Here is a 23,700-nt window from a genome sequence, read left to right as displayed (position 1 = left end):
GGGGCGTGACTGGTCCTTGATGATGCTGCTGGCCTTGCCGAGGCAGTGTGAGGTGTAGACGGAGTCAATGGAAGGGAGGTTGGTTTGTGTGATGGTCTGGGCTGCGTCCACAATTCGCTGCAATTTCTGGCGGTCTTGCATGGAGCTGTTCCCAGACCGTGCTGTGATGTAGCAGGATAAAGTGTTTTCATCGGTGCATTTTGGTGCGAGCTGTTGTGACGTGCCGAGCTTCATCTGACCTCATCGTGTGTGTCCCCAGGTGCGAGAGTTTAATGGCCGTCACTACATCATGGAGCGGGGAATCACGGGAGACTTTGCCCTCATCAAGGCGTGGAGAGCGGATCGAGCCGGGAACGTGGTATTCAGGTAATCCCGCAAAGTCACCGCGCAGCACGGACACAGACCCTTCGGCCCGACTTGTCTATGCCGAGCGAGACGTCCATAGAAGCAAGTCTCACCTGCCCACGTTTGGCCGATATCCCGCTAAACCTTTCCTCTCCATCTACTGTCCAACTGTCCTGTAAATGCTGTTTCTAGCGCCTGTCTCAACTACCTCCTCTCGCAGCTCCTTCCATATACCAACTTCCCTCCTTGAGTGGAAAAGTTGCCCCTCCGGTTAGTCATAGATTCACACAGTGTGGAAACAGGCCCTTCTGCCCAACTTGCCCACACCGGCCAACATGTCCCAGCTACACGAGCCCCACCTGCCTGCATTTGGTCCATATCCCTCCAAACCTGTCCAATCCCATGTACCTGTCCAACTGTTTCTTAAACGTTGGGATAGTCCCTGCCTCAACTACCTCCTCTGGCAGCTTGTTCCATGCACCCGCTGCCAGGGGTGGTGGTGGAGGCAGATACGATAGTGGTGTTTAAGAGGCTTTCAGATAGGAATGTGGGCGTGCAGGAAATGGGGGGCTATGGATGACATGCAGACAGAGGTGATGAGTTTAACTTGGCTTCATACTGGATGTAGATATTGTGTTCTTGTGTACTGTTCGACCTCCTATATGTACCAGTCCTACTTTAATCTCATATGTTAACCCATTCATTCCTGGGATCGTTCTCGTAAACCCGCCTCTCGACCCTCTCCAGGGCCAGCACATTCCACCTCAGTCTGAAGAAGGGTCTCGACCCGAAACGCCACCCGTTCCTTCTCTCCAGAGATGCTGCCTGTCCCGCTGAGTTACTCCAGCATTTTGTGCCTTAACTTCGGTTAAAACCGGCATCTGCAGTTCTCTCCCGCACACCCTTCCTCAGTTATGGGGCCCCAAATCTGCTCGCAGTATTCCAAAGCCTCGGCATTACATCCCTTGTGAGATAGCAGGTGGCGCTGAGGGGCCGAGTGGCCTTCTCCTGACGGGGCTGCCCTGGTGGGCTGGCTCTGGCCTCCGCGAGGGGGTGCCTGACCTCCGCCACCTGACCCACCCGCCTTTGCTGACCCTGCTCTCAATTCTCGTTGCTCCTTGCAGGAAAACTGCGCGTAACTTCAACCAGACGATGTGCAAAGCTGCTAAAGTCACCCTGGTGGAGGTAAGTGGAAGTGCATCGCTGTGCACTCTATAATTCCAGAAATTCTACAATGTTCAGAGAGAAACAGCGCAGAAACAGGCCCTTCGGCCCACCGGCTCCGTGCCGACCAGCGATCCCCGCACACTAGCACCACACACACACACACACACACACACACACACACACACACACACACACACACACACACACATTAATGTTGCTGAACCAGTCTCCGTTGCCGAGCCAGCAGGTCCAGGAACAGCTTCTTCCCGGCGGCTGTCACTCTACTCAACAACGTACCTCGGTGACTGCCAATCACCCCCCCACCCCCCGGACACTTATTATCACTTATTATTATTTATTCAAATCATTTGCTATGTCGCTCTTCCAGGGAGATGCTAAATGCATTTCGTTGTCTCTGTACTGTACACTGACAATGACAATTAAAATTGAATCTGAATCTGACACACACACACACGACAATTTTTTCTTTTAACATTTACACCAAGCCAATTAACCTACAAACCTGCACGTCTTTGGAGTGTGGGAGGAAACCGAAGATCTCGGAGAAAACCCACGCAGGTCACGGGGAGAAGGTACAAACTCCGTACAGGCAGCACCCGTAGTCAGAATCGAACCCGGGTCTCCGGCGCTGCATTCGCTGTAAGGCAGCAACTCTACCGCTGCACCACCGTGACTGCCCTAAAGTCTTTTATTCTTTATTTTGGGACATGCTGGCAATCTTCTAGATTTTTTTTTAATTGCTGAGGTACAGTTCACAAGTGATAGGAGCAGAATTAGGCCATTCGGCCCATCAAGACTACTCCACCATTCGATCATGGCTGATCTATCTCTCCCTCCTAACCCCACTCTCCTGCCTTCTCCCCATATCCCCTGACACTGACAGCGAACTGCTTTGTTTTGCTTGCTATCCAAACAGTACATTAATACAACCAAGTCAAACTCCAGTACGGTAGGCAGAGCAAGGGGGAAGATACAGAGTGTAGAATAACGTTCTCAGCATTGTAGTGCATCAGTTCCAGACTCCAATGTCCGCAATGGGGTAGAGGCAGAGCGGTAGAGTTGCTGCCTCACAGCGCCAGAGACCCCGGTTCGATCCTGCCTACGAGTGCTGTCTATACGGAGTTTGTACGTTCTCCCCGTGACCACGTGGGTTTTCTCCGGGTGCTCCGGTTTCCTCCCACACTCCAAAGACGTGCAGGTCGGTAGGTTGATTGGCTTCTGTGCATTGTAAAACAGTCCCGAGTGCGAGTGAGATTGTGCTGGTGAGCGGGGTGAAGGGCCTGTTTCCGCGCTGTATCTGAGCTAAAAGCCACGAGGGCCGTGTTCTGTGCGCTCCGCAGGTGGAGGAGATCGTGGAGACGGGCTCGTTTGCCCCCGAGGACGTGCACATCCCCAGCATATACGTGCAGAGAGTGGTGAAGGGCCGGCACTATGAGAAGCGGATCGAGGTAAGTGTCCCAGCCCTACAGACTGGGAAGCGGACGGAGCAGACTGCCTCCGCTTCCCAGTCTGTGCCTCATCATTTACCCGGCACCCTGACTCATCAGGAACCGGCACAGCACCCAGCTCAGAAGCCAGCTCGCTCGCGTAACTGGCCGGATTCAAACCCTGCACAGCCATCGAGGAGACTGTGGATAATGTGAGCGGAGAATCTAATCAGAAAACCATTCCCCACCCAGACTGATCACCCAGGTCAGGCCACAGAGCTAAAGCAATCTGACACACTCCAGTGAAAGATAGAGCAACTCACAGCATTGCTTTTCAATCAAAAAATGTCTTCAATTATTAGAAATAATATTTACAATACAACAATACAAACAGAACCCACCACCATAATACAGGACAAACGGATACACTAAATAAACTGCTATACAACTATGTTACACTCCTTGTCCAGGATGCATTCCACCCCCCCGCGGTGCCCAGCGGTCCCGGAAATGCCCCAGGGTGTCGCACACGCACACGCACACACACAAAACACGCGCGCATACACACCACACACACACGCGCACACACACACTCATGCGCGCGCACACACACGCACGCGTAGACAGACAGACCAACAGACAGATGCACACAGAGAGACAGTAACACACACACACACACACACACACACATACGCACACACGCGCGCACACGCAGACAGACAGACAGATGCACACAGAGAGACAGTAACACACACACACACACACACACACACACACGTGCGCGCGCACACAGACAGACAGACAGATGCACACAGACAGTAACACACACACACACACACACACACACACACACACACACACAGTCAGGCGCAGACAGAAAAACAAAGACAGACAGGCAGACGCACACAGAGACAGATGCACACAGACAGACAGACAAGCATACAGAGACACTCACACTCACACCTCACCCAGGGATCGTCTGCCCTGGTCCAATATAATAAATTTATGTGTAAGAAAGAATTGCAGGTGCTGGTTGAAATCGAAGGTAGACACAAAATGCTGGAGTAACTCAGCGGGTGAAGCAGCCTCTCTGGAGAGAAGGAATGTGCAGCATTTCGGGTCAAGACCCTGGGATTCCTGTCCATGGAGGGTGTATGGTTTCTGTCACTGTGTGTACGCGATGCTGGATCAAAGGGCTTTTAGCCGCTGGAATAAGCCACCAACCCAGGCAGTAAGTTCCAGTCAGCCACTAATTAAAAGAAAAAATGCCTCGCGCAACTCTTTAAAAACGTAGAACAGTACTGCAGAGAAACCGGCCCTTTGGCCCACAATGTCTGTGTCGAACATGATGCCGAGACCAACTCTTCCATACTTGCTCAGAATCCCTACCCCTCCATTCCCTGCATGTTCATGTGGCTGCCTAAAAGCCTCTTAAACACCACTATCGTATCTGCCTCCACCACCACCACTGCCAGGAGTGTGATTTGGCGCGTGTGTGGAATGTCACCCATCCACTTTCTCCAGAGATGCTGCCTGACCCGCTGAGTTACTCCAGCACTCTGTGAAATGTCACCTATCCATGTTCTCCAGAGATGCTGCCTGACCTGCTGAGTTACTCCAGCACTCTGTGAAGTTTAAGGGTGGATCTTATAGAAACTTACAAAATTCTTAAGGGGTTGGACAGGCTAGATGCAGGAAGATTATTCCCGATGTTGGGGAAGTCCAGAACAAGGGGTCACAGGTTAAGGATAAGAGAGAAGTCTTTTAGGACTGAGATGAGAAAATCATGTTTTACACAGAGAGTGGTGAATCTGTGGAATTCTCTGCCACAGAAAGTAGTTGAGGCCAGTTCATTGGCTATATTCAAGAGGGAGTTAGATGTGGCCCTTGTGGCTAAAGGGATGGGATACTGAGTTGGATGATCAGGCTCGACGGGCCAAATGGCCTACTCCTGCACTTATTTTCTATGTTTCTATGACCCGCTGAGTTACTCCAGCACTCTGTGAAACGTCACCTATCCATGTTCTCCAGAGATGCTGCCTGACCCGCTGAGTTACTCCAGCACTCTGTGAAACGTCACCTATCCATGTTCTCCAGAGATGCTGCCTGACCCGCTGAGTTACTCCAGCTCTCTGTGCCTGTGTTTGTGAACCAGCATCGGCAGTTCCCTGTTTCTACGCAGTGACACTTTGCTTTAGAGGTTTGGGGCAGATGTGGGGGAGAGCTTGGTTGCTCCAGCTCTCTCTCTCTCTCTCGGCCCGTTGGGGGTTGTGTTCTTGGGGCAGGACGTGTTGGGGGGCGACCGTTTCCCCCTGCCCAGCGTGTCCGTGACGTACCTTGCTCCTGTCCAGAGGCTGACACTGAGGAAGCCGGGAGATGACCAGCCCAAAGCCACCACAGAGGCCGACATCATCAAGGAGCGCATCATCCGCCGGGCGGCGCTGGAGTTCGAGGACGGAATGTACGGTATCCTTTCCTGCACGGAGCACCCATCTACTCCCACTCCCCCCGCCGGCCGAAACAACAAACAACCTTTTCTTTTATTTTTAATCAAAAATATTAATGCTAATATTTAAATAATATATACAGCACAGTAAAAAACAAACCAGGACCCACCACCATAATACAAGACTGCTATACAACTATGTTACAATCCTTGTCAAGGATACATTCCACCCCCCGCGGTCCCGGAAACCCCCCAGGGTGCCCGTGGACAGGGCGTATTCCCTTTCTAACCCCACCCGGGCACGGACGTAACCCCGGGGAAAGGGGCAGGCAGCCGGCTCGGGTAGACCCGTCTTCCACCTGGTGCCTTGACTCGTGGATGGCCAGCTTGGCCAGGCCCAGGAGCAACCCAACCAGGACATCTTCAGCCCTACCCTCTCCCCTACGCACAGGGTGTCCAAATATGAGGATGGTCGGTGGGAAATGCAGCCAGAGGCAAGGAGCAGCTCCTTTAGGTATTGGAACAGGGGCTGCAGCCTCACGCACTCCATGTACACGTGGTACACAGACTCTTCCAGCCCACAACAGTGGTAGGCGGCTGGCTAGTCTGTGAACCGCGAGAGAAACGGGTTGCAGGGGAACACCTCGGTACAGCACCCCAGGTCCCTGATGTAGTCCCTGTGTAGAGGGACCCCCACTGGGGGCCCCCTCGCGACCGGAAACAAACAACCTCCAGGAGCAGATCGGCAACCCGGGCACCATCTGTGGAGCCATAGAATTACACAGCATGGAAACAGGCCCTTCGGCCCAACTTGCCCACACGCCATCGTGTCCCAGCTACGCCAGTCCTGCCTGCATTTGGCCCATATCCCTCTACACCTGGCCTGTCCCATGTCCCTGTCTAAATGTTTCTTAAACGTTGGGATAGTCTCTGCCCCAACTACCTCTGGTCAGCATCTCATCACCAAGAGCCTGCAGAAGGGTCCCAACCCAAAACGGTCGCCTGTCCATTCCCTCCACAGACGCGGCCTGACCCACTGTGTTCCTCCAGCATCCAGAATAGATCAGGTAGATGCACAGAGTCTCTTGCCCAGAGTAGGGGAATCGAGGACCAGCGGTCACAGGTTTAAGGTGAAGGGGAAAAGATTTAATTGGAATTTGAGGGGTAACTTTTCCACACATTTGTGGACGAGCTGCCAGAGGAGATAGTTGAGGCAGGGACTATCCCAACGTCTAAGAAACATTTAGACAGGTACATGGATAGGACAGGTGTGGAGGGATATGGGCCGAACGCGGGCAGGTGGGACTGGCGTAGCTGGGACATGTTGGCCAGTGTGGGCAAGTTGGGCCGAACGCGGGCAGGTGGGACAAGTCTAGCTTGGACATGTTGGGCTGAAGGGCCTGTTTCCATGCTGTATGACTCTATCTACAGCAGCCTCGTCTCTAGTTAGACTGTGGGTAGTACGGGGTTAAGCAGCAGTAGGTCGGCAGAGTGAGATGGAGAGTTGTGTGTTGTGGCGAGGTGTGTGTGGAGATAGATATCAGGCTCGTGAGGGCACGTTAATCTGGCTGTCAAAGGACAAATGAAGTGGCTTTGCTGATGGTATCTCACTGTGCAAACCAGCAAACTGATCACGAGGACGTTTGTTTCCCCGTGGCTTCGGGAAGGGCAGCAATGGGAAAGCTGTCACGGGCACTTGGTTATGGAGATACAGCGCGGAAACACGACCTTCAGCCCACCGCGTCCGCGCCGACCAGCGATCCCCGTACACACACACGAGAGACAGTTTACAATTTTACAGAGGCCCATTAACCTACAAACCTGTACGCCTCTGGGATGTGGGAGGAAACCGGAGCACCCGGGGAAAACCCACGCAGTCAAAGAGAGAGCACACAAACTCCGTACAGACAGCACCCGTAGTCAGGATGGAACCCGGGTCTCTGGCGCTGTGAGGCAGCAACTCTACTGCTGCACCACCGTGACCCCCTCAAACTTATTTATCATATGTACAGGCAAAGCACATTGAAACTCTAACCAGTGTCAGCTTTCCAAGCTGGTAAATATAATACAATACCCTCCATAATGTTTGGGACAACGACCTATATTTATTTATTTGCCTCTGTACTCTACAATTTGAGATTTGTAATAGAAAAAAATCACATGTGGTTAAAGTGCACATTGTCAGATTTTAATAAAGGCCATTTGTATACATTTTGGTTTCACCATGTAGAAATGGGGGGGACTATGTATAAACACTGCTGTAATTTATACATGGTGAAATAATGTATAAAAATGGCCTTTATTAAAATCTGACTGTGCACTTTAACCACATGTGATTTTTTTTCTATTACAAATCTCTAATCGTGGAGTACAGAGGCAAATAAATAAATGATGGGTCTTTGTCCCAAACATTATGGAGGGCACTGTGACAACCAGGCCAATCTACAATGAATTAATAATTAGTATTACTAGGTAACCAGAAAATTAATAGCAGGCCGTAGTGCAACCGAAGATCATGGTTGCTTAGGTTAGTGTTCAAGAGCCTGATGATTGTTGGGGGAAAAGTTGCTCCTGAACCTGGAGGTCACGGTTTTCAGGCTCCTGTTCCTTCTTCCCGATGGTAGCAGTAAGATGAGAGTGTGGCCGGGGTGGGTGTGGGTCTCTGATGATGCTGGCTGCCTTTTAGAGGCAGCGCCTCCTGTAGATCCCTTCGATGGTGAGGAGGTCAGTACCCGTGATGGACCGGGGCAGTGTCCACCACTCTCTGTAGATGCCTTCGATGGTGGGGGAGGTCCTGAACGACGGGTGCTGTCTGTACGGAGTTTGTACGTTCTCTCCGTGACCTGCGTGGGTTTTCTCCGAGATCTTCTGTTTCCTCCCACACTCCAAAGACGTACAGGTTTGTAGGTTAATTGGCTTGGTGTAAATGTAAATTGTCCCCAGTGTGTGTAGGATGGTGGCAGTGTGCAGGGATCGCTGGTTGGTGCAGACTCGGTGGGCTGAAGGGCCTGGCTCCATGCTGTATCTCTAAAAGAACACGTTTGGGGGTGGGGGTGGGTCAGGGACACAGACACTGGGTGGGTGAGGCAGTGGGGTGGGGGAGGGGAGGCTGGAGGATGGGGTTCCCTGCCAGTCACTGATGTGATTTGGCGGGCAGATTATGATGCAGAAGAGGGCAGTGCAGGAGTGGAGTGACCCATTCCCCTCTGACTCCATAAGTGATAGGAGCAGAATTAGGCCATTCGGCCCATTCATTCATGGCTGATCTATCTTTCCCCATTCTCCTGCCTTCTCCCCGTAACCCCTGACACCCGTACTAGTGAAGAATCAGTTAATCTCCGCTTTAATAATCTCCGGCCTGACCCCCTCTCGCCCTCTGACCCGGCGTGACCGCACTCACCCCTGACCCCGCATGAACCCCTCACCCTTTGATCCGGCATGTCCCCCCTCGCCCTCTGACCCAGCGTGACCCCCACTCACCCCATACCCCTCATGACCCCCCTTGCCCTTTGACCCAGCATGACCACCCCTGACCCGAAGTGACCCCCACTCACCCCTGACCCGGCATAACCCCCCTCACCCCTGACCCAGCGTAACCCCCCCCCCCTCTCCCTCTGATCCTTGCATGACCCCCACTTGCCCCCTGACTACGTGACCCCCGCTCGCCCCCTGACCCCCGCTCGCCCTCTGACCCACTCGGTGTGAACGGTCCGCTGTTGGCCTTGACCAGACCTGGCAGCAAATCTGGGCATCGGGATGCCAATGCTGGCCAGCAACTTCATCCGGCCCGACATCACAGTCCATCTGCAGAGTGAGAACGGAGTGCTGGGCCTGGTGAGGAGAGGGGGGGGGCACATGCTGGGCCTGGTGAGGAGAAGGGGGGCACATGCTGGGCCTGGTGGGGAGAGGGGGGGGGGGCACATGCTGGGCCTGGTGAGGAGAGGGGGGGGGCACATGCTGGGCCTGGTGAGGAGAGGGGGGGGCACATGCTGGGCCTGGTCAGGAGAGGGGGGGGGCACATGCTGGGCCTGGTGAGGAGAGGGTGATGCTGGGGGGGCAGTGGGAGGAGGGGGGAGAAAGGAGGGGGCGGGCAGTAGTGGGGGAGGGTGGGAGTAGCTAAGGGGGGGGGTCAAGTGCTGGGCTTGGTAAGGAGAAGGTGAGTGGCGGGCAGCTGGGAGGGGAGGGGAGAAAGGGGGGGGGGGTGGCTCACGACCTGGCTCTGGTAACGGGTGGGCAATGGGGTGAGGGGGTCAGGAGCTGGGCTTGGTGAGGGGGTAGCAGGGGAAGGGGGTAGTGCAGGCCTGGGCTGGTGGGGGTGTGCTTGCGTGCTGCTGAAACGAGGGAAGGGGGTGTGAGCCGGTGATGGGAGGGCCAAAGGCCATGACCGTTGGCAGACTGACTCATCCATGCCAGGGCCTGCCCGCAATGGGGTGGGGGGCTGGGGGAGTGGGAGGAGGGAGTGAGAGGTGGTGGGAAGAAAGTTTCTCTAACCACCGCTCTCGTTCCAGGGCCCCTACCCTCTGGAGGGAGAGGAGGACGCTGATCTCATTAATGCAGGTGAGCCCTCCACCCCCGAGTACAGTCATCCAGGCCCTTCAACCCAACCCATCCATGCTGACCCACACTTGGCCCATATCCTTCTAAACCTGTCCCATCCATGTACCTGTCTAACTGTTTCTTAAACGTTGGGATAGTCCCAGCCTCAACTACCTCCTCCGGCAGCTTGTTCCATACACCCACCACCCTTTGTGTGAAAAAGTTACCCCTCCGGTTCCTCTTAAACCTTTTCCCCTTCACCATAAACCTATGTTCTCTGGTCCTCGATTCCCGTACTCTGGGCAAGAGACTGTGCATCTATCTACCCGATCTATTCCTCTCATGATTTTATACACCTCTATAAGATCACCCCTCATCCTCCTGCGCTCCATGGAATAAAGACCCAGCCCACTCAACCTCTGCGTATAGATCACACCCTCTAGTCCTAGCAACATCCTCGTAAATCCCATGCACCCTTTCCAGCTTGACAACATCCTTTCTCTAGCAGGGTGACCAAAACTGAACACTATAAGTTCATTAGTGATAGGAGCAAAATTAGGCCTTTCGGCCCATCAATACTCTGCCATTCAATCATGGCTGATCTATCTCTCTCACACAACCCCATTCTCCTGCTTTCTCCCCATAACCTCTGACACCCGTACTAATCAAGAATCTATCTATCTCTGCCTTAAAAAAATCATTGACTTGGCCTCCACAGCCTTCTGTGGCAATGAGTTGCACAGATTCACCATCCTTTGACTAAAGAAATTCCTCCTCATCTCCTTCCTAAAGGAATGTCCTTTAATTCTGAGGCTGTGGCCTATGGTCCTAGACACTCCCACTGGTGGAAACATCCTCTTCACATCCACTCTATCCAGGCCTTTCACTATTCGGTACGTTTCAATGAGGTTCCATCCCCTCATCCTTCTAAACTCCAGCGAGCACAGGCCCAGTGCTGACAAACGCTCATCATATGTTACCCCTCTCATTCCTGGGATACTCCAAATGTGTCCCCTGGTCCTTGATTTTCCTCTCCCCTGTGGAAAATGAGTTGGAGATGACTATTTCCTCCCCCAGAGAGCTAGCACACAAATGATGGGGTGAGTGGCAGCTTACTTATCCTTGCACTTTAGTTCCACAGTCATTGTTCTCACTGTCTTGTGCTGTTAGAGCCGCTGCCTCACAGCGACAGAGACCCGGGTTCCATCCCGACCTCGGGTGCTGTCTGTCTGTGTGAAGTTTGCACGTTCTCCCTCTGACCGCGTGGGTTTCCTCCGGGTGCTCCGGTTTCCTTCCACTTCACAAAGACGTGCGGGTTAGGTTAATTGGCCCTGTCTATATTGCCGCTAGTGTGCAGGGAGTGGATGAGAAAGTGGGATAACATAGAACTAGTGTGAACGGGTGATCGATGGTTGGCATGGACTCGGTGGGCCGAAGGGCCTGTTTCCATGCTGTATCTTTCAATCAATCACAGTGCCCTCCATAATGTTTGGGACAAAGACCCATCATTTATTTGTTTCTACTCCACAATTTGAGATTTGTAATAGAAAAAAATCACATGTGGTTAAAGTGCACATTGTCAGATTTTAATAAAGGCCATTTTTATACATTTTGGTTTCACCATGTAGAAATTACAGCAGTGTGCGCTTTAACCACATGTGATTTTTTTTTTCTATTACAAATCTCAAAGTGTGGAGTACAGAGGCAAATAAATAAATGATAGGTCTTTGTCCCAAACATTATGGAGGGCACTGTAGTTTGGTTTAGAGATGCAGCGTGGAAGCAGGCCGTTCGGCCCACCAAGCCCTCACCGACCAGCAATCCCAGCACATTAACGGCTCCTGCACACACTGGGAACAGTATGCAATTCCACCAAGCCAATTTACCTACAAATTGTACCTGTATGTCTTTGGAGTGTGGGAGGAAACCAGATATCTGGGAGGAAACCCATGGGGAGAACGTACAAACTCCGTACAGACGAGCACCCGTAGTTGGGATCGAACCGGGGGTCTCTGGCGTTGAAAAAGCTGTGAGGCAACAACTCTAGCGCTGCGCCACCGTGCCCGCCCAGATAGTGTATGTGTGTCTGTGTGTTTGTCTGAGTGTGTGTGCCAGTCGTTGTCATTGCGTGGCAAGATTGTCACTGTAGCTGTACCTCACTGTGTGAGTGTACGAGAACGTGATGAGGCGGTGAGATGAAAGGTGAACTTTCTCTCTGACAGGTAAAGAAACGGTGACGGTCCTGCCCGGGGCATCCTTCTTCTCCAGCGATGAATCCTTTGCCATGATCCGAGGGTAGGTCAGGTCGCGGCAGGGTACCAAGCTGGAGGGGGGAGGGGGGTCTTGGATGGGGCTGAGGTGCAGTTGACAGGACCACAGGTGGGACTACCGACTCAGCAGAAGGTGGACACAGAGTGCTGGAGTAACTCAGCGGGTCAGGCAGCATCTGTGGAGAACATGGATAGGTGATGTTTCACAGAGTGCTGGAGTAACTCAGCGGGTCAGGCAGCATCTGTGGAGAACATGGATGGGTGATGTTTTGGGTCGATGTGATGGGACGATGGGTGGGCTAGAGGTGGCAGCTATTTGGTGGGGTGGTGGGCGACAGGCTCACACCCGGGGTACAGTTCCTCCACACTGTCCCGTATGATTAAGCACAATGGTCCCTCTGATACACCAGTCCCTGTGTCGGACACATACTGCGCTCGCGTCTAAGTACCTAGAAATTAAATTGCACACCACAATCTTGAATTTAGGAAGCAAAACTGAAATTGGGAACTGCACAGGAACAGGCCCTTCAGCCCACCATGTCTGTGCTGAAGCCACGTTAACGTGCACGGTGGCGCAGCAGTAGAGTTGCTGCCTCAAGGCGTCAGTTCAATCCTGACCACGGGCGCTGTCTGTACAGAGTTTGTACGTTCTCCCCGTGACCTGCGTGGGGTTTTCTCCGGGATCTTCGGTTTCCTCCCACACTCCAAAGACGTACAGATTTGTAGTTTAATTGGCTTGGTGTAAATGTAAATTGTCCCTAGTGTGTGTAGGGTAGTGTTAGTGTGCGGGGATCGCTGGTCGGTGCGGACTCAGTGGGCCACAGGGCTGTATCTCAAAACTAAACTAAAACTAAACATGGAGCCAAGTTAAACTGATCTCCTCTTCCTGCACGTGATCCATATCCCTCCATTCCCTGCAAAGCCTGTCTAAAAGCCTCTTAAACACCACTCTCGTATCTGCCACCACCCCTGGCAGCGCGTTCCAAGCACCCACTACCCTCTGTGTAAAAAATAACTTTCCCCGTACATCTCATTACAGCACAGGGATGGAGATTGAGGAAGGAACTAGTTGGATGCAGGGCAGAGGGAAGTGAGAGTGGGGGGGGTTTACTAGAGCAGGAACCAGCAGCAATATGGTCATCGGTGTGGCAGGTCCAGGTGAAGGAAGGGAGCTCGAGTCTGTAAATGGAGACACAAGGAACTGCCAATGCTGGAGGAAGGGCCCCGACCCAAACCATCATCCGTCCACTGCCTCCGCAGATGCTGCCTGGCCCGCTGGCTTCCTCCAGCACTCTGTTGTTGCTGCTGCCTTCCCGGATGAGTCTTTCCCGCTGTGGTTTTGCGGCTTCCGTGGTGGCCGAGGATGTGGGAAGTGAAGTCTATGCAGCAGACTGTGTGTGTGTGTGTTACTGTCTCTCTGTGTGCATCTGTCTGTCGGTCTGACTGTCTGCGCGCGTGTGTGTGTGCGCGCGTATGTGTGTCTGCGCGCTTGTGTGTGTCTGCGCGCTTGTGTGTCTGCGCGCTTGTGTGTGTCTGCGTGCGTGTGTGTGCGCGTGCGTGTGTGTGCGCGCTTGTGTGTGTGTGTGCGCGTGTGGTGTGCGCGCGTGTGTGTGGTGTGCGCGCGCGTGTGTGGTGTGCGCGCGTGTGTGTAGTGTGTGCGCGCGTGTGTGTGCGCGCGTGTGTGTGGTGTGCGCGCGCGCCTGTGTGGTGTGCGCGCGCGTGTGTGTGGTGTGCGCGTGTGTGGTGTGCGCGTGTGTGGTGTGCGCGTGTGTGGTGTGCGCGCGCGTGTGGTGTGCGCGTGTGTGGTGTGCGCGTGTGTGGTGTGCGCGTGTGTGGTGTGCGCGCGATGTGTGGTTCGAAAGAGGCGCGAGTGTGCGTGCGCGCGCGCTGTGTATGGTGCAAGAAACGCCGTGTGTGTGGCTGCGAGAGCGGACTGCGTTGTGGTTTGCGCGCGCGTGTGGTTTGCGCGCGCGTGTGGTGTGTGCGCGCGCGCGCGTGTGTGGTGCGCGCGCGCATGTGGGGTGTGCGCGCCTGTGGGGTGTGCGCGCATGAGTGAGTGGGTGTGTGTGGGTTGCTGTGACGGGGTGGGTTTATGTGTGCCTGTGGGAGTGTGTGGGCGTGTGTGTGTGTGTGTGTGTGGGCTGATGTGAGTGGGTGTGAGTGTGCGTTTGGACGTTAGTGTGTGAGTGTGGCTGGGCTGATGTGAGTGTGTGTGTGTGTGGGCATGAGTGTGGACGTGAGTGTGTGTGTGGGAGTGTGTGATGGGGTGAGTAGGTGGATGTAGACCTGGGCGTAGACACAAAAAGCTGGAGTAACTCAGCGGGACCGGCAGCATCTCTGGAGTGAAGGAATGGGCGACGTTTCGGGTCGAGACCCTTCTTCAGACTGATGTCAGGGGAGTGGGCGGAACAGATATAGAATGTAGTCGGAGACAGTAAGACTGGTGGGGGAACTGGGAAGGGAGAGGGATGGAGAGAGAGGGAAAGCAAGGGGTACTTGAAGTTAGAGAAGTCAATATTCATACCACTGGGGTGTAAGCTGCCCCAGCAAAATATGAGATGCGGTTCCTCCAATTTGTGCTGGGCCTCACTCTGACAATGGAGGAGGCCCAGGACAGAAAGGTCAGATTGGGAATGGGAGGGGGAGTTGAAGTGCTGAGCAACCTGGTGATTAGGTAGGTTCCAACGAACTGAGCGGTGTTCAGCGAAACTATCGCCGAGCCTGCGCTTGGTCTCACCGATGTAGAGAAGTTGACACCTGGAACAGCGGATACAGTAGATGAGGTTGGAGGAGGAGCAAGTAAACCTCTGCCTCACCTGGAAAGACTGTCGGGGTCCTTGAATGGAGTCGAGGGGGGAGATAAAGGGACAGGTGTTGCATCTCTTGTGCTAGCAGGGGAAAATACCTGGGGAGGGGGTGGATTGGGGTGAAGGGACGAGTTGACCAGGGAGTAGCGGAGGGAACGGTCTCTGCGGAAAGCAGAAAGCGGTGGAGATGGGAAGATAGAGATGGCGAAAATGTCAGAGGATTATATGCTGTATGCAACGGCTGATGGGGTGGAAGGTGAGGACAAGGGGGGACTCTGTCCTTGTTACGAATAGGGGAGGGGGAGTAAGAGCGGAGCTGCGGGATATCGAGAAGACCCTAGTGAGAGCCTCATCTATAATGGAAGAGGGGAACCCCTGTTCCCTAAAGAATGAGGACATCTCTGATGACCTGGTATGGAAAACCTCATCCTGGGTGCAGATGCGGCATAGACGGAGGAATTGGGAGTAGGGGATAGAGTCTTTACAGGAAACAGGGTGGGTGGGTGTAGTTTTGTGTGTGTGGTGGGTGGGGTGTGTATATGTGGAGGATGGGGCGCGTGTGTGTGTGTGGGCGCGTGCGGTGTGTGCGTGCGATGTGTGTGTGCGCGAGTGTGTGGTGTGTGCGATGTGTGCGTGCGATGTGTGCGCAGTGTGTGTGTGGTGCGTGCGGTGTGTGGTGCGTGCGGTGTGTGTGTGGTGCGTGCTGTGTGTGTGTGGTGCGTGTGTGGTGCACGTGTGCGTGCAGAGCAGTAGCGTGCATGTTCTCTGTGCCGGGCACCCCCACTGACCAGTTTCACCCTTGCAGGGGCCACGTCGACATGACCATGCTCGGAGGCATGCAGGTCTCCCAGTTCGGCGATCTGGCCAATTGGATGATTCCGGTGAGTGCTCTCGCCCTGCTCCATGTCGCGGTATATCAGGGGCTGCAACATGCACGTTTTCCCATGCGGCGCATGTTTGACCCCGGAATGCCACGCATGTTCTGCCTCATTAGTGGGATCTCCAGCTGTTGCAGGACAGCACGGTGGCGCAGCAGTAGAATTGCTGCCTCACAGCGCCAGAGACCCGGGTTCGATCCTGACTACGGGTGCTGTCTGTACAGAGTTTGTACGTTCTCACCCTGGCCTGCGTGGGTTTTCTCCGAGATCTTCCATTTCCCACACTCCAAAGACGTACAGATATGTAGGTTAATTGGTTTGGTCTAATTTTAAAATTGTCCCTAGTGGGTGGGCAATTGTTAGCTGTGTGCTAATTGAAAACGAGTTACGCAGCTACCAACGGCCTGTTTCCTTTATCATCATTACTGTTTTGCATCTTTCATCCATTAGTTCTATATCTCTCTACATCACCGTCTATATCTCTCGTTTCCCTAATCCCCGATTCTCAGTCTGAAGAAGGGCCTCGACGCGAAACGTCGCCCATTCTTTTTCTCCAGAGATGCTGCCTGTCCCGTTGAATTACTCCAGCCTTTTGTGTCTATCTTCGGTGTAAACCAACATCCTGGTGAATCTCCTCTGCAACCTTTTATAACCGAATGCCATCCTTCCTGTAGCTGGACGCCCAGAACTGCAGGCAGGTGTCCCAGTGTGGTCTCACCAACATCTTGTACAGCTGTGACCAACTGGGAAGGGTTGGTGTACTCCGGCGTTCCCGGCAGGAGCATGTGTTGGGTGCAACTGTCCCCTGTGAAACGTCAACAACAGGCTAACGGGGGTGAAGTGAGGGAACATGGTCGGGGCGCCAGTAATCTGTAGACAGTCACCCCGGCACCATGTGATGTTGGCAAGGTACACAAAAATGCTGGAGAAACTCAGCGGGTGAAGCAGCATCTATGGAGCGAAGGAAATAGGCGACGTTTCGGGCCGAAACTTGGCAAGGCGCTTGGTTATAAATACGCTCCATAAAGGGTGAATATATTTTCAATTCTCGTTGCACTCTTGCCAGTTTAGTTTAGAGATACAGCGCCGAAACAGGCCCATTCGGCCCACCGGGTCCGCGCCGCCCAGCGATCCCCGCACACTAAGATGATCCTACACCCACTAGGGACAATTTACATTCATACCAAGCCAATCAACCTACAGACCTGCACGTCTTTGGAGTGTGGGGGGAAACCGAAGCCCCCGGAGAAAACCCACGCAGGTCACAGGGAGAACGTAGAAACTCCGTACAGACAGCGCCCGTAGTCAGGATCGAACCCGGGTCTCTGTAACTCTACCGCTGTGCCACCATGCCGCCCTGTGTCTGTGGAGGGGAGGGATTTATTCATCGATGTTTAGGCATTGGTTTTGTGTTTGTATAATATTTTAACTTATTGAATTTATTTTTGATGTTTATTATGGTGTCCAGTGTAAGTACTGTGCTTACATTCCTGTTGTGCTGCTGCAAGCAAGACTTTCATTCTGTTCCGTTTCGGGATAGATGACTGTAAAATGTTCATGACTCTCCCTCCCTCCCTACCATCCCTGCCTCCTCTGCCCACCCGACATCATTCACCTTTCAGTGGGTGGTGAGGCAGAGGTTCACTTGCTCCTCCTCCAACCTCATCTACTGTTCCAGGTGTCGACTCCTGCGACATCCGCGAGACCAAGCGCAGGCTCGGCGATCATTTCACCGAACACCTCCGCCCAGTCCGCCTAAACCTGCCTGATCTCCCGGTGGCCCAGCACTTCAACTCCCCCTCCCATTCCCAATCTGACCTTTCTGTCCTGGGCCTCCTCCGCTGTCAGAGTGAGGCCCAACACAAATTGAAGGAACAGCACCTCATATTTCGCTTGGGCAGCTTACACCCCAGCAGTATGAACATTGACTTCCCTAACTTCAAGTATCCTTGCTTTCCCTCTCTCTCCATCCCTCCCCCATCCTAGTTTTCTGATTAGTTTCACTGACCTCCTGATTAAATTTTACTGTTTGCATGCCTCGTTGTCAACTTCCCCTCAGCCAACAATGAACCGTTCTACATTTCCTTACTATCATCTGCTTTGATCTGTTGTGTTCACACCTAATCTCTTTGGCTCCCTCTCCCCTGACTCTCAGTCTGAAGAAGGGTCTTGACCCGAAACGTCCCCCGTTCCTTCTCTCCAGAGACGCTGCCTGTCCCGCTGACTTACTCCAGCATCTTGTGTCTGCCCACAGTGTAAAGCAGCATCTGCAGTTGCTTCCTCCACGTTTGGTCTAATGTGACGCGGTTTTGTTACAGGGGAAGATGGTGAAAGGGATGGGCGGTGCCATGGACCTGGTGGCCAGCGCAGACACCAAAGTGGTGGTCGCCATGGAGCACACGGTCAAGGTGAGGCTCCGCACCGCACCGCGTGGCCAGTGGGACAGCCCAGTGCCGCTACCCCACGCATCTACCCTTGGTCCCGTTGACGTATGTATGGCTGTTGGGTCGGGCAGGGTGACGGTGACATTTGGTTGAATCAGTTCAGTTTAGTTTATTGCCACGTGTACCGAGGTACAGCGAAAAACTTTTGTTGCGTGCTAACAGATGGCGGATGTGCGGGAGTGGGCGCCGTCTGTGTATGGCAGCCTGCCCGCAGTCCGCCTCTACACCTTTCTTTATTTTATTTTATGTTAGTGGAGGTCTTCTATGTGGGGGGTGGGGAAGGGGGAAACTTTATTCTTAGTTCCCTACCTGGTCAGAGAGGCAGCATCCCTCCGTGCTGTTTCTTCGCCCCGTCCTCGCGGCCTACCACCGAAAGGGGAGCGGCGTTTTCCTGTCGGGACCGGCCGGGACTACAGCTTCGGCGGTGGTGGCGCAGCGCTGGGATACCAACAAGGAGCGGGCGATGCCTACCGGGTCGCCGTGCGGTAAGCTCCGGAGCGCTTTGGTCGCCGACTTCCAACATCGCGGAGCTGTGGCTGCGGGCGTTCGGCCGCGGGCGGCGCTGGATTTGGATTTGGAGCGCCGCAGAGCCAGAGATCGAGTTCGCCGGGGTCGGAGCTCCAGCCGGCGCGGCCGGAGGACTACGAGTGCCGCGGTCTCCGGTCTCCGGGGAGGGGACAGCCGCTCCAGACTTTTCCAAGCCGGTGAGGAATGTTTCACCCGACGCCGATGTTTCATCTTTGCGGCAAGAGGGCCCTGAAAATCATCGGACTGGCTGCACGGCCACAGATGGGCCCTGACCTCGGGATGTTTCACAGAGGAAGAGGACTTAACTTTCTGGTGCCTTTCCCCCGCAGTGGAAATGTTTTGATTCTGCTGTGGGGGGATGTTTGTGTTGAACTCTTTAATATGTTGTGTCCATTTTTATTCTTTTTTTTTTTCTTTTTTAAAACCTTTTTCTATGGAACTTATTATTATTTAAATTATGTGAAGCGCTTTGGGGTCAATGCAAATTGTCTTAAAATGCGCTATATAAATAAAGTTTACTTACTTACTTACTTAACCAGCCAGCGGAAAGACAGTACATGATTACAATCGAGCCGTTCACAGACTCTATATCTGCTGCCTCTGACAAGTCAAGTAACATCATCGTCTGTTCCCCAGGGCGTTCACAAGATCCTGGAGAAATGTACGTTACCCCTCACCGGGAAACGGTGTGTCAACCGCATCATCACAGATAAGGTAAGAGTTTAATTTAGTTTATTGTCACGTGTACCGAGGTACAGCAAAAAACTTTTGTTGCGTGCTAACCAGTCAGCGGAAAGACAATACATGATTACAATCGAGCCACTCACAGTGTACAGATACATGATAAGGGAATAACATTTAGTGCAAGGTAAAGCCAGTAAAGTCCGATCAAAGATAGTGCAAGGGTCCCCAATGAGGTAGATAGTAGTTCAGGACCGCTCGCTGGTTCGGATAGGATGGTTCAGTTACCTGATAACAGCTGGGAAGAAACTGTCCCTGAATCTGGAGGTGTGCGTTTTCACACTTCTGTACCTTTTGCCCGATGGGAGAGGGGAGAAGAGGGAGTGGCCAGGGTGAGACTGGTCCTTGATGATGCTGCTGGCCTTGCCGAGGCAGCGTGAGGTGTAGTTGGAGCCAATGGAAGGGAGGTTGGTTTGTGTGATGATCTGGGCTGACATCCACACTGACCTCTCTGTCCTGGGCCTCCTCCATGGCCAGAGTGAGAACAAACGCAAATTGGAGGAACAGCATCTCATATTTGGCTTGGGCAGCTTACACCCCAGCGGTATGAGCATTGACTTCTCCAGGTAACCCTTGCATTCATTGTCTATAACACGTTTTCACCTAGCCTGTTTCCTTTATCATCGTAACTATTTTGTGTATCTTTCATTCATTTGTTCTATATCTCTCTACATCACCGTCTGCACCTCTCATTTCCCTCTCCCCTGACTCTCCGTCTGAAGAAGAGTCTCCACCCAAAACGTCACCCATTCCTTCTCTCCGGAGATGCTGCCCAAAGATCCTATAGCGGAGCAAGATAGACCACTGTTTCTAAATACAATGGGCTGACATGTAGTACGCAATGGAGCGGAACGTGGGACTTTTTTTCATCCATTTCAGTAACCCGACCCAACTCGCAGTGTAATCAACGTTGCGGGGGAACAGTTTGTGTTAATAAATTAAAATTCTGAAAATGAGGAGAAGATGTTTGCCAAAGAACTTTTATTTTTACGAGGATGTTTCCGTCTCCGCACTAGTATCTTTGCTCCGCTATGGGATCTTTGGTGCGGAGACGGAAGCCGGTTACGGAAATGGGGCCGAAAATTAACCATGAATCTGCCCATGACCGTACTACGTCTTTTTCGTCGAGTGATCTATCTTGCTCGCTATAGGATCTTTGATGCTGCCTGTCCCACCGAGTTACTCCAGGGTGTTACCTGGACTTGCGGGCTTGAGTGATAGGGAGAAGTTGGATAGTCTGGACCTTTTTGTTTCTCTGGAGCATAGGAGGTTGAGGGCTGACCTTGTTGATAGGTACAAGGTCATGAGGGGCATAAATATACTCTTTCTCCCACTGTGGAGGAGTCAAAAACTAGAGGGTACGGGCTTAAGGGGAGAGATTTAAGAGGAATCTCGGGGACAATTCTTTCACACACATGTTAGTCCGAGTCTGGACTGAGCTGCCAGCAAAAGCAATGCAAATGGATACAATTATACTACATCCTCCAAGCATCCCGCCACTACTAGCGAGCAGTCCTGAACTACTATCTACCCCATCGGAGACCCTCGCACTATCCTTGATTGGACTTTGCTGGACATTATCTTGTACTAAACATTATTCACGCTATTGCCTTGATCCTGCATCTGTGCCGCCCACAGTCTTGGCTTCTGTGTCTGCTTCTCCAGTCCACCAGCTCTCTGTTGCCATTATAACCAGGCGACGCCTCGTGGGGCGCTGCCGACTCGAGATGCCCCCCTACTTTGTGCAACTGCCAGCCATGGGGCGGCACGGTGGCGCAGCGGTAGAGTTGCTGCCTTGCACAGCTTGCAGCGTCAGAGACCCAGGTTCCATCCCGACTACGGGTGCTGTCTGTACGGAGTTTGTACGTTCTCCCCGTGACCTGCGTGGGTTTTCTCCGAGATATTCGGTTTCCTCCCGCACTCCAAAGATGTACAGGCACAGTATGTAGGTCAATTGGCTTGGTAAGTGTAAAATTGTGCGTAGTGTGTGTAACATGGTGTGGGTGTGCGGGGATCGCTGGTCGGTGCAGACACGGCCTGTTTCCGCGCTGTATCCCTGAACTAAAATAAACTAATTTCCGACCGTCGTTTCTCACTTGGTCAGACCACAGAGGAGGAACTGTGAGCTTCGTCAGAGACGGCTTCCTGCACAAGTCCCCGACAATAACACCCCATGCACCACCATGAAGGGACTGATTATGTGTTGCACTAATGTCTTTTGTTTGTTAGTAGTCGTCTTTCTCACCCCCCCCTTGTCCTCTTAAATTCATGTGCAATTTAGGTTATTGTCCTTAGGTTAGTTGTCTTGGGTATTGTCCATATCCATGTCCCTTCATTCCCCACCAGAGAACTATGGGCCAACTGTAGACACATGGGATTAGCCTAGTCAGTCGAAACGGTGGCGCAGCGGTAGAGTTGCTGCCTCACAGCGTTAGAGATCCTGGTTCGATCACGACTACGGGTGCTGTCTGTACGGAGTTTGTACGTTCTCCCTCTGACCTGCGTGGGTTTTCTCCGGGTGCTCCGGTTTCCTCCCACACCCCAAAGACGTACAGGTTTGCAGGTTAATTGGCTTGGTGCAGGTGTAAATTGTCCCTAGTGTGTAGGATAGTGTTAGTGTGCGGGGATCGCTGGTCGGTGCGGACTAAACTAGTTCTCCCAGTAGTCTTACTGTCTCCTCCTACATTCAATCTTTGTCCCGCCCACTCCCCTGACATCAGTCTGAAGAAGGGTCTCGACCCGAAACGTCGCCCATTCCTTCTCTCCAGAGATGCTGCCTGTCCCGCTGAGTTACTCCGGCATTTTGTGTCTACCTTCGATTTAAGCCAGCACCTGCAGTTCTTTCTCACACATTCCATGCTCAATACCCTGGCAGAAGGCCGGCGTGCCAAAAGCCACCTTCACCAGCCTGTGACACGTGCAAATCTGCTTTAAATCTGCAGGCGGTCTTCGACGTGTGCAAAGACAAGGGCCTGACGCTGATCGAGGTGTTTGAAGGCGTGACAGTGGACGAGGTGCAGAAGAGTACTGGGTGTAATTTCACAGTGAGTATCTGTGGCTGAGACCAGGCAGTGTCACTAATGAATGGAACTGTACCACACGCCTCTTTACCACGATCTACTGCTGTTATCACATGCAGGGATACAGCTGTGGACTTGGATCCCAAGATCCATTCATACATCACTGATGTTAAGGGTCATGCCATTCATTTGTATATTTTGCACTTACATTTGACCTCTGAAAATCTCACACTTGCTCAGAATAAACTCCATCTGTGATCCCCCACCCCCCCCTCCCCCCCTCCCAGTTCAGAACCTCCGGCTAAGCTGAGAAACATTACTATATTGATGAACTGTACACTGCAAGGGCCAGGAAGTGAGCGGGTAAGATCATCTCTGACCCCTCTCACCCTGGCCACAAACTCTTTGAATCACTTCCCTCTGGAAGGCGACTCCGGACTGTCAAAGCTGCCATAGCCAGACATAAACACAGTTTTTATCCATGAGCAGTTGCTCTACTCAACAGCCAAAAGTCTGTAGCCTCCTTTTGATCTGGTATTTTATTTAATCCACGTGTTTAATCGATGATGTTTTATTATTAATATTTAATGTTTTATGTGTCATTCTTAACTGTCACTGTATGTCATGTTGTCACTTGCGGGCGGAGCACCAAGGCAAATTCCTTGTATGTGAATACTTGGCCAATAACGTATTCATTCATTCATTCATTCATTCATTCATTCATTCATTCATCTCTGGGTTTTCCCCGGATGCTCTGGTTTCCTCCCACACTCCAAATATGTAGTTTTGTAGGTTAATTGGCTTCGGTAAAGATTGTAAATTGACCCTAGTGTGTAGTATGTGCTGGTGTAAAGGGGGTCGCTGGTTGGAGCAGACTCGATGGGCCAAAGGGCCTGTTTCCATGCTGTACCTCTACTAACTAAACTATGCTAAACTAAACTAAACTAAGATGGGCACGAAATGCTGGAGTAACTCAGGCAGCATCTCTGGAGAGAAGGAATGGGTGACATTTCGGGTCGAGACCCTTCTTCAGATTAAATTAAATCATATTCCAGAGATCCGCACCATAG

At 52.6% G+C, this 23,700-nt stretch overlaps 1 protein-coding gene across 1 annotated transcript in view; it reads left to right on the top strand.

Annotated features, from left to right (window-relative positions):
• oxct1 (3-oxoacid CoA-transferase 1) overlaps positions 1-22,699 on the top strand; it is a 47,780-nt gene extending 25,081 nt beyond the window's left edge. Inside the window, exons 6-16 of the mRNA XM_033018510.1 lie at positions 260-366; positions 1,470-1,530; positions 2,874-2,981; positions 5,312-5,426; positions 9,146-9,240; positions 9,915-9,963; positions 12,165-12,237; positions 15,825-15,900; positions 18,216-18,305; positions 19,506-19,583; positions 22,553-22,699. Of these exons, the coding sequence (XP_032874401.1) occupies positions 260-366; positions 1,470-1,530; positions 2,874-2,981; positions 5,312-5,426; positions 9,146-9,240; positions 9,915-9,963; positions 12,165-12,237; positions 15,825-15,900; positions 18,216-18,305; positions 19,506-19,583; positions 22,553-22,672 (972 nt within the window). The 3' untranslated portion in view covers positions 22,673-22,699. The remainder of the gene's footprint in view (positions 1-259; positions 367-1,469; positions 1,531-2,873; positions 2,982-5,311; positions 5,427-9,145; positions 9,241-9,914; positions 9,964-12,164; positions 12,238-15,824; positions 15,901-18,215; positions 18,306-19,505; positions 19,584-22,552) is intronic.
• Positions 22,700-23,700: the final 1,001 nt, after the last annotated feature.

Source organism: Amblyraja radiata, chromosome 3 (assembly GCF_010909765.2).
Source record: "Amblyraja radiata isolate CabotCenter1 chromosome 3, sAmbRad1.1.pri, whole genome shotgun sequence".
Taxonomy (NCBI): domain Eukaryota; kingdom Metazoa; phylum Chordata; class Chondrichthyes; order Rajiformes; family Rajidae; genus Amblyraja; species Amblyraja radiata.
This window is presented reverse-complemented; position numbering and strand designations above follow the sequence as displayed.